This window comes from Dendrobates tinctorius, unplaced genomic scaffold (assembly GCF_039654945.1).
Source record: "Dendrobates tinctorius isolate UK_male_01 unplaced genomic scaffold, ASM3965494v1 ptg000124l, whole genome shotgun sequence".
In the NCBI taxonomy this organism is placed as follows: domain Eukaryota; kingdom Metazoa; phylum Chordata; class Amphibia; order Anura; family Dendrobatidae; genus Dendrobates; species Dendrobates tinctorius.
Window position 1 is genome coordinate 449,979 of NW_027361792.1, and position 10,042 is coordinate 460,020.

Here is a 10,042-nt window from a genome sequence, read left to right on the forward strand (position 1 = left end):
TATCCAAATAACATACATTAAGTTTGTGGGTGGAACGTGCAAAAATGTGGAACAGTTCACAGGGTGTGAAGACTTTTTCAAGGCACTGTATGTCAATTTGCTCTCCTGTAGTTGGAGAACCTAAACTCCCAGCATGCCATGACAGTCAGTGTACCCTCAGTGTGTGCTGGGCACTGTAGTTCCACCATCATTACACTGGATGGCCGCATGTCGCCCCTGGGGGCCCCGGCTATGATTTATTATCACCAGCATCTTATTTCGAGGCTGTAGGGTATAAAGTCATCCATCCATCTCCCTCTGCCCGTTAAATCTTCATTTATTACCCCCTACAGTCAAGGCCTCCCCCCATACACAGACACAGCAGACCCTCTTTGAGCTGATGGATTGTGCATTAATATTAGCGCCCGCACAGGAGGTCAGAGATCAAACACTGGGAAAGTCACTGGTCCTAAAGGTGGATTATTACCCAGATCTCGGGGGGCTGACAGGCACCAAATGGCATGTAAACGTGGAGGTGGGCTCTGAACACGGGGGTCCGGGTACTTCAGCTCTGAATAAGGGGATTAGGTAAACGCCATGTAATTGCCCGGGGGGGTCACTGTGATAATATAAAAGGACCCCGGCCAAGCTCACACATAAAGGGGTCCAACAGTGCACTCCCCAGAGGGGAGTTAGCACTTAGTCAATAAAAGCCCCCCCGATATGGCAATAAAAGGGGCTACTAGGGGCCCTGTCATTTCAATTTCACAGGGGTCCCGACACCGAGCAATGTCTGGACCCTCTGATCTGACATGACGAGCACATATGCAGGGGGCTCCACACTGACAGGGTCCCCTCAGCACACCAAGACCCTTGGTTTACAGCACTGGGTGAGGGTCCTATGCTGGGACCCCCTTCGCTCAGGCCACAAGTGAAGGAGGCGTCCCCCATCATCCCCTCATTGATGAACCCCTGTAAGGTCATGTGACCGCGATCAATGGATAGAGCGATAATCAGGTGAACTGACCAGGGGGAATCGATTACAAAATGCACCCGATTATTGTCATGTAGCCCCCCGATAATGGGCAAAGCCCAGTAATAGGGGTGGTAGGGGTAGTTGATGACCCCGGTATTAATTGAAGGGGGTCCCAGTAATGATAGAGGGGGATTGTGGTAATACTAGAAAAGGGCCCCAGTAATGATAAAGGGGTCCTCCGATATATGAAGCGGGGTCCCAATAATGAACACCCCTGGCAATAGAGGGGGTCTTGGTATTTGAGGTGGTCCCGGTTATGATAGAGCTGGTCCCAGTAATAACAGAGGTGTGGTCTTTTTAATTGAGGAGTTTCCAGTAATGACAGAAGGGGGGTCCCTATAACAACACAGGGGAGTCCCAGTAATAGAGGGGGGGGTCCAGATATTTGATGCTCCCAATAATAATAATAATAGAGGAGTGTCCCAGTGATTGATGCTCCCGGTAATGAAAGATGGGGGGGCAGTGATAACACAGGGGGTCATGGTAACAGATGCTCCCGGTAATGACACAGGCGGTCCCAGTAATGACACATGGGGGGTCCCGGTCACTGATGCTCCCGGTAATGACACAAGGGGTCCCAGTAATGACACATGGGGGGTCCCGGTCACTGATGCTCCCGGTAATGATACAGGGGGGTCCCAGTCACTGATGCTCCCAGTAATGACACAGGGGGGTCCTTGTCACCGATGCTCCCAGTAATGACACAGGGGGTCCCAGTAATGACACAGGGGGGTCCCAGTAACTGATGCTCCCGGTAATGACACAATGGGGGGTCCCAGTCACTGATGCTCCCAGTAATGACACAGGGGGGTCCCAGTCACTGATGCTCCCAGTAATGACACAGGGGGGTTCCCGGTCACTGATGCTCCCGGTAATGACACAGGGGGGTCCTTGTCACCGATGCTCCCATTAATGACACAGGGGGTCCCGGTAATGACACAGGGGGGTCCCAGTAACTGATGCTCCCGGTAATGACACAATGGGGGGTCCCAGTCACTGATGCTCCCAGTAATGACACAGGGGGGTCCCAGTCACTGATGCTCCCAGTAATGCCACAGGGGGTCCCAGTAATGACACAGGGGGGTCCCAGTCACTGATGCTCCCAGTAATGACACAGGGGGTCCCAGTAACTGATGCTCCCAGTAATGACACAGGGGGTCCCAGTAATGACACAGGGGGGGTCCCAGTCACTGATGCTCCCAGTAACTGATGCTCCCGGTAATGACACAGGGGGGGTCCCAGTCACTGATGCTCCCAGTAATGACACAGGGGTCCCAGTAACTGATGCTCCTGGTAATGACACAATGGGGGGTCCCAGTAACTGATGCTCCCAGTAATGACACAGGGGGTCCCAGTAATGACACATGGGGGTTCCCGGTCACTGATGCTCCCGGTAATGTCACAGGGGGGTCCTTGTCACCGATGTTCCCAGTAATGACACGGGGGTCCCGGTAATGACACAGGGGGGTCCCAGTAACTGATGCTCCCGGTAATGACACAATGGGGGGGTCCCAGTCACTGATGCTCCCAGTAATGACACAAGGGGGTCCCAGTCACTGATGCACCCAGTAATGACACAGGGGGTCCCAGTAATGACACAGGGGGGTCCCAGTCACTGATGCTCCCAGTAATGACACAGGGGGTCCCAGTAATGACATATGGGGGGTCCCGGTAACTGATGCTCCCGGTAATGACACAGGGGGGTCCCAGTAACTGATGCTCCCAGTAATGACACAGGGGGTCCCAGTAATGACACAGGGGGGTCCCAGTCACTGATGCTCCCAGTAATGACACAGGGGGTCCCAGTAACTGATGCTCCCGGTAATGACACAGGGGGTCCTTGTCACTGATGCTCCCAGTAATGACACAGGGGGTCCCAGTAATGACACAGGGGGGTCCCAGTCACTGATGCTCCTGGTAATGACACAATGGGGGATCCCAGTCACTGATGCTCCCAGTAATGACACAGGGGGTCCCAGTAATGACACAGGGGGGTCCCAGTCACTGATGCTCCCAGTAATGACTCAGGGGGTCCCAGTAACTGATGCTCCCGGTAATGACACAGGGGGGTCCCAGTCACTGATGCGCCCAGTAATGACACAGGGGGTCCTTGTCACTGATGCGCCCAGTAATGACACAGGGGGTCCTTGTCACTGATGCTCCCAGTAATGACACAGGGGGTCCTTGTCACTGATGCTCCCAGTAACGACACAATGGGGGGTCCCAGTAACTGATGCTCCTGGTAATGACACAATGGGGGGTCCCAGTCACTGATGCTCCCAGTAATGACACAGGGGATCCCAGTAATGACATATGGGGGGTCCCGGTAACTGATGCTCCCGGTAATGACACAGGGGGTCCCAGTAATGACACAGGGGGGTCCCAGTCACTGATGCTCCTGGTAATGACACAGGGGGTCCCAGTAGCAAAAAGGGGAGTAGCATCCGTTCCAGGTGAAAAATAGCTTTAATTGCCAATCAGAAATACAACGTTTCGACCAAAAAGGTCTTTATCAAGCATAACAAATGGCAAAGGGAGCGACCATATATAGTGTGGATAACCAATCACCATCATGGAAACGCCCCTCAATCACATAGTATACATCACATTTACAAACAAAACATCCAGTGCATATAAAAACAATATAGTGTCATAAATACAATATACAATCGCTCAAACCTGAGAAATCACATTGTTTCAAAACAACAAATAAATGTAAACAAAGGACATACAGCGATCCCCCAATCAGCACATGGCATGGTCATTGTTATGGTGATATCTCACCAATCCCCATTATCTTAACATGGCCCACATATTCCTACCAATAGAAGCGACATATCACATTAGCGCCAAAATTGTGACCAATCCTCACATGTATTACAGAATAGCAGACATAGGTACCTGTGCAGGAGCTTAACCAGTAGCTGGCGGTGGCGCCGCACTGGATGTTTTGTTTGTAAATGTGATGTATACTTTGTGATTGAGGGGCGTTTCCATGATGGTGATTGGTTATCCACACTATATATGGTCGCTCCCTTTGCCATTTGTTATGCTTGATAAAGACCTTTTTGGTCGAAACGTTGTATTTCTGATTGGCAATTAAAGCTATTTTTCACCTGGAACGGATGCTGCTCCATTTTTGCTACTTGGCTGTCTTTTGATCCTATTGGGTCCTGGGATCTTTGGAGCGTGTATTCCATCAAGTTCGTGTGCTGTTGGCTGTTTCTTTTTTACAATGAGGGGTCTCAGTCACTGATGTTTCCGGTAATGACACAGGGGTCCCAGTAATGACACATGGGGGTCCCGGTAACTGATGCTCCTAGTAATGACACCGGGGGTCCCAGTAACTGATGCTCCCGGTAATGATACAGGGGGTCCCAGTAACTGATGCTCCCGGTAATGATACAGGGGGTCCCGGTAACTGATGCTCCTAGTAATGACACCGGGGGTCCCAGTAATGACACATGGGGGTCCCGGTAACTGATGCTCCCGGTAATGATACAGGGGGTCCCAGTAACTGATGCTCCTAGTAATGACACCGGGGGTCCCAGTAATGACACATGGGGGTCCCGGTAACTGATGCTCCCGGTAATGATACAGGGGGTCCCAGTAACTGATGCTCCTAGTAATGACACCGGGGGTCCCAGTAATGACACATGGGGGTCCCGGTAACTGATGCTCCCGGTAATGATACAGGGGGTCCCAGTAACTGATGCTCCCAGAAATGACAAGGGGGGTCCCAGTAATGACACATGGGGGTCCCGGTAACTGATGCTCCCGGTAATGACACAGGGGGGTCCCAGTAACTGATGCTCCCAGTAATGATAAGGGGGGTCTCAGTAATGACACATGGGGGTCCCAGTCACTGATGCTCCCAGTAATGACACCGGGGGTCCCAGTAATGACACATGGGGGTCCCGGTAACTGATGCTCCTGGTAATGACACAGGGGGTCCCAGTAATGACACATGGGGGTCCCGGTAACTGATGCTCCCGGTAATGATACAGGGGGTCCCAGTAACTGATGCTCCTAGTAATGACACCGGGGGGTCCCAGTAATGACACATGGGGGTCCCGGTAACTGATGCTCCCGGTAATGATACAGGGGGTCCCAGTAACTGATGCTCCTAGTAATGACACCGGGGGTCCCAGTAATGACACATGGGGGTCCCGGTAACTGATGCTCCCGGTAATGATACAGGGGGTCCCAGTAACTGATGCTCCCAGAAATGACAAGGGGGGTCCCAGTAATGACACATGGGGGTCCCGGTAACTGATGCTCCCGGTAATGACACAGGGGGGTCCCAGTAACTGATGCTCCCAGTAATGATAAGGGGGGTCTCAGTAATGACACATGGGGGTCCCAGTCACTGATGCTCCCAGTAATGACACCGGGGGTCCCAGTAATGACACATGGGGGTCCCGGTAACTGATGCTCCCGGTAATGACACAGGGGGTCCCAGTAATGACACATGGGGGTCCCAGTCACTGATGCTCCCGGTAATGACACGGGGGGTCCCAGTAACTGATGCTCCCGGTAATGACACAAGGGGTCCCAGTAATGACACATGGGGGTCCCAGTAACTGATGCTCCCGGTAATGACACAAGGGGTCCCAGTAATGACACATGGGGGTCCCGGTAACTGATGCTCCCGGTAATGATACAGGGGGGTCCCAGTAACTGATGCTCCCAGTAATGACACATGGGGGTCCCAGTAACTGATGCTCCCAGTAATGACACATGGGGGTCCCAGTAATTGATGCTCCCGGTAATGATACGGGGGGTCCCAGTAACTGATGCTCCCAGTAATGACACCGGGGGTCCCGGTAACTGATGCTCCCGGTAATGACACAGGGGGGTCCCAGTAACTGATGCTCCCAGAAATGACAAGGGGGGTCCCAGTAATGACACATGGGGGTCCCGGTAACTGATGCTCCCGGTAATGACACAAGGGGTCCCAGTAATGACACATGGGGGTCCCGGTAACTGATGCTCCCGGTAATGACACAGGGGGCCTCAGTAACTGATGCTCCCGGTAATGACACAAGGGGTCCCAGTAATGACACATGGGGGTCCCAGTAACTGATGCTCCCGGTAATGACACAGGGGGTCCCAGTAATGACACATGGGGGGTCCCAGTAACTGATGCTGCCGGTAATGACACATGGGGGGTCCCAGTAACTGATGCTCCCGGTAATGACACAGGGGGTCCCAGTAATGACACATGGGGGTCCCGGTAACTGATGCTGCCGGTAATGACACATGGGGGGTCCCAGTAACTGATGCTCCTGGTAATGACACAGGGGGTCCCAGTAATGACACAATGGGGGGTCCCAGTAACTGATGCTCCTGGTAATGACACAGGGGGTCCCAGTAATGACACAATGGGGGGTCCCAGTAATGACACATGGGGGGTCCCAGTAACTGATGCTCCCGGTAATGACACAGGGGGTCCCAGTAATGACACATGGGGGGTCCCAGTAACTGATGCTGCCGGTAATGACACATGGGGGGTCCCAGTAACTGATGCTCCTGGTAATGACACAGGGGGTCCCAGTAATGACACAATGGGGGGTCCCAGTAACTGATGCTCCTGGTAATGACACAGGGGGTCCCAGTAATGACACATGGGGGGGTCCCAGTAACTGATGCTCCTGGTAATGACACAGGGGTCCCAGTAATGACACAATGGGGGGTCCCAGTAACTGATGCTGCCGGTAATGACACAGGGGGTCCCAGTAATGACACATGGGGGGTCCCAGTAACTGATGCTCCCGGTAATGACACAGGGGGTCCCAGTAATGACACATGGGGGGTCCCGGTAATGACACAGGGGGTCCCAGTAATGACACATGGGGGGTCCCGGTAACTGATGCTCCCGGTAATGACACATGGGGGGTCCCAGTAACTGATGCTCCCGGTAATGACACAGGGGGTCCCAGTAATGACACATGGGGGTCCCGGTAACTGATGCTGCCGGTAATGACACATGGGGGGTCCCAGTAACTGATGCTCCTGGTAATGACACAGGGGGTCCCAGTAATGACACAATGGGGGGTCCCAGTAACTGATGCTCCTGGTAATGACACAGGGGGTCCCAGTAATGACACAATGGGGGGTCCCAGTAACTGATGCTCCTGGTAATGACACAGGGGGTCCCAGTAATGACACAATGGGGGGTCCCAGTAATGACACAATGGGGGGTCCCAGTAACTGATGCTCCCGGTAATGACACAGGGGGTCCCAGTAATGACACATAGGGGGTCCCAGTAACTGATGCTGCCGGTAATGACACATGGGGGGGTCCCAGTAACTGATGCTCCCGGTAATGACACAGGGGGTCCCAGAAATGACACATGGGGGGTCCCAGTAACTGATGCTGCCGGTAATGACACATGGGGGGTCCCAGTAACTGATGCTCCTGGTAATGACACAGGGGGTCCCAGTAATGACACAATGGGGGGTCCCAGTAACTGATGCTCCTGGTAATGACACAGGGGGTCCCAGTAATGACACATGGGGGGTCCCAGTAACTGATGCTCCTGGTAATGACACAGGTGGTCCCAGTAATGACACAATGGGGGGTCCCAGTAACTGATGCTCCTGGTAATGACACAGGGGGTCCCAGTAATGACACAATGGGGGGTCCCAGTAACTGATGCTCCTGGTAATGACACAGGGGGTCCCAGTAATGACACAATGGGGGGTCCCAGTAACTGATGCTCCTGGTAATGACACAGGTGGTCCCAGTAATGACACAATGGGGGGTCCCAGTAACTGATGCTCCTGGTAATGACACAGGGGTCCCAGTAATGACACATGGGGGGTCCCAGTAACTGATGCTGCCGGTAATGACACAGGGGGTCCCAGTAATGACACAATGGGGGGTCCCAGTAACTGATGCTCCTGGTAATGACACAGGGGTCCCAGTAATGACACATGGGGGGTCCCAGTAACTGATGCTGCCGGTAATGACACATGGGGGGTCCCAGTAACTGATGCTCCTGGTAATGACACAGGGGGTCCCAGTAATGACACAATGGGGGGTCCCAGTAACTGATGCTCCTGGTAATGACACAGGGGTCCCAGTAATGACACATGGGGGGTCCCAGTAACTGATGCTGCCGGTAATGACACATGGGGGGTCCCAGTAACTGATGCTCCCGGTAATGACACAGGGGGTCCCAGTAATGACACATGGGGGGTCCCAGTAACTGATGCTGCCGGTAATGACACATGGGGGGTCCCAGTAACTGATGCTCCTGGTAATGACACAGGGGGTCCCAGTAATGACACAATGGGGGGTCCCAGTAACTGATGCTCCTGGTAATGACACAGGGGGTCCCAGTAATGACACATGGGGGGTCCCAGTAACTGATGCTCCTGGTAATGACACAGGGGTCCCAGTAATGACATATGGGGGGTCCCAGTAACTGATGCTCCTGGTAATGACACAGGGGGTCCCAGTAATGACACAATGGGGGGTCCCAGTAACTGATGCTCCTGGTAATGACACAGGGGGTCCCAGTAATGACACATGGGGGGTCCCAGTAACTGATGCTCCTGGTAATGACACAGGGGGTCCCAGTAATGACACATGGGGGGTCCCAGTAACTGATGCTCCTGGTAATGACACAGGGGGTCCCAGTAATGACACAATGGGGGGTCCCAGTAACTGATGCTCCTGGTAATGACACAGGTGGTCCCAGTAATGACACAATGGGGGGTCCCAGTAACTGATGCTCCTGGTAATGACACAGGGGTCCCAGTAATGACACATGGGGGGTCCCAGTAACTGATGCTCCCGGTAATGACACGGGGGGTCCCAGTAATGACACATGGGGGTCCCGGTAACTGATGCTGCCGGTAATGACACATGGGGGGTCCCAGTAACTGATGCTCCCGGTAATGACACAGGGGGTCCCAGTAATGACACATGGGGGTCCCGGTAACTGATGCTCCCGGTAATGACAGGGGGGGGTCCCAGTTATGACACTGGGGGTCCCGGTAACAGACGGTCCCTACCTTTCAGGATCAGCTCCTCCGTGTCCTTGTCGAACCCCTCCCGGTGACATTTCCTCCACAGCCCGGACACGGTGGAGTTGAAGCGGCGGGTGCAGTGCGAGTCCCCGGCCAGGTAGTGTCGGGGAGCGGCCACCTCCCGGCTCCCCGGCTCCGGCCCCCCGGCTCTGGAGATGACCCGCAGCCCCCTCTGCAGCAGCTCTCCCCGGCTCCGGGACTCTCCGCCTCCCCGCAGCGGCAGCTGCTGCCCGGGGGTGTACATGTAGCCCGGGTCGCTCCGCTTGCCTCCCGGTTTCCTGCAGCGGTCCCGGTGTCTCCGGGCGTCGGTCTCGTACCAGTGATCGGTGCACAGAGCTACGGCCAGAAGAGCGAGAGCGGCCAGGGCGAGACACAGCCCGGCACCGGCCAGCAGCCTCATGGCGACACCGGGGATCACACCCCGGGCACCGGCCCCAGCATCAGCCCCGCCACCGACACGGCTCCGAGAGTGGAGGAGAGGAGAGGAGGCCGGGGAGGAGCCTGCAGCCCCGAACCATGGATACCGCATACACCGAGCCGTGTACACCTGCAGCCCCGAACCATGGACGCCACATACACCGAGCCGTGTACACCTGCAGCCCCGAACCATGGACGCCGCATACACCGAGCCGTGTACACCTGCAGCCCCGAACCATGGACGCCACATACACCGAGCCGTGTACACCTGCAGCCCCGAACCATGGACGCCGCATACACCGAGCCGTGTACACCTGCAGCCCCGAACCATGGACGCCACATACACCGAGCCGTGTACACCTGCAGCCCCGAACCATGGACGCCACATACACCGAGCCGTGTACACCTGCAGCCCCGAACCATGGACGCCGCATACACCGAGCCGTGTACACCTGCAGCCCCGAACCATGGACGCCGCATACACCGAGCCGTGTACACCTGCAGCCCCGAACCATGGACGCCGCATACACCGAGCCGTGTACACCTGCAGCCCCGAACCATGGACGCCGC

The 10,042-nt window shown here is 55.0% G+C and overlaps 1 protein-coding gene across 1 annotated transcript in view; it reads right to left on the reverse strand.

The window, feature by feature from the left end:
• The window catches only part of LOC141046878 (transmembrane protein 178B-like), a 33,655-nt gene extending 24,074 nt beyond the window's left edge, over positions 1 to 9,581 (reverse strand). Inside the window, exon 1 of the mRNA XM_073541590.1 lies at positions 9,041 to 9,581. Within this exon, the coding sequence (XP_073397691.1) occupies positions 9,041 to 9,455 (415 nt within the window). The 5' untranslated portion in view covers positions 9,456 to 9,581. The remainder of the gene's footprint in view (positions 1 to 9,040) is intronic.
• Between the last annotated feature and the right edge of the window lie 461 nt (positions 9,582 to 10,042).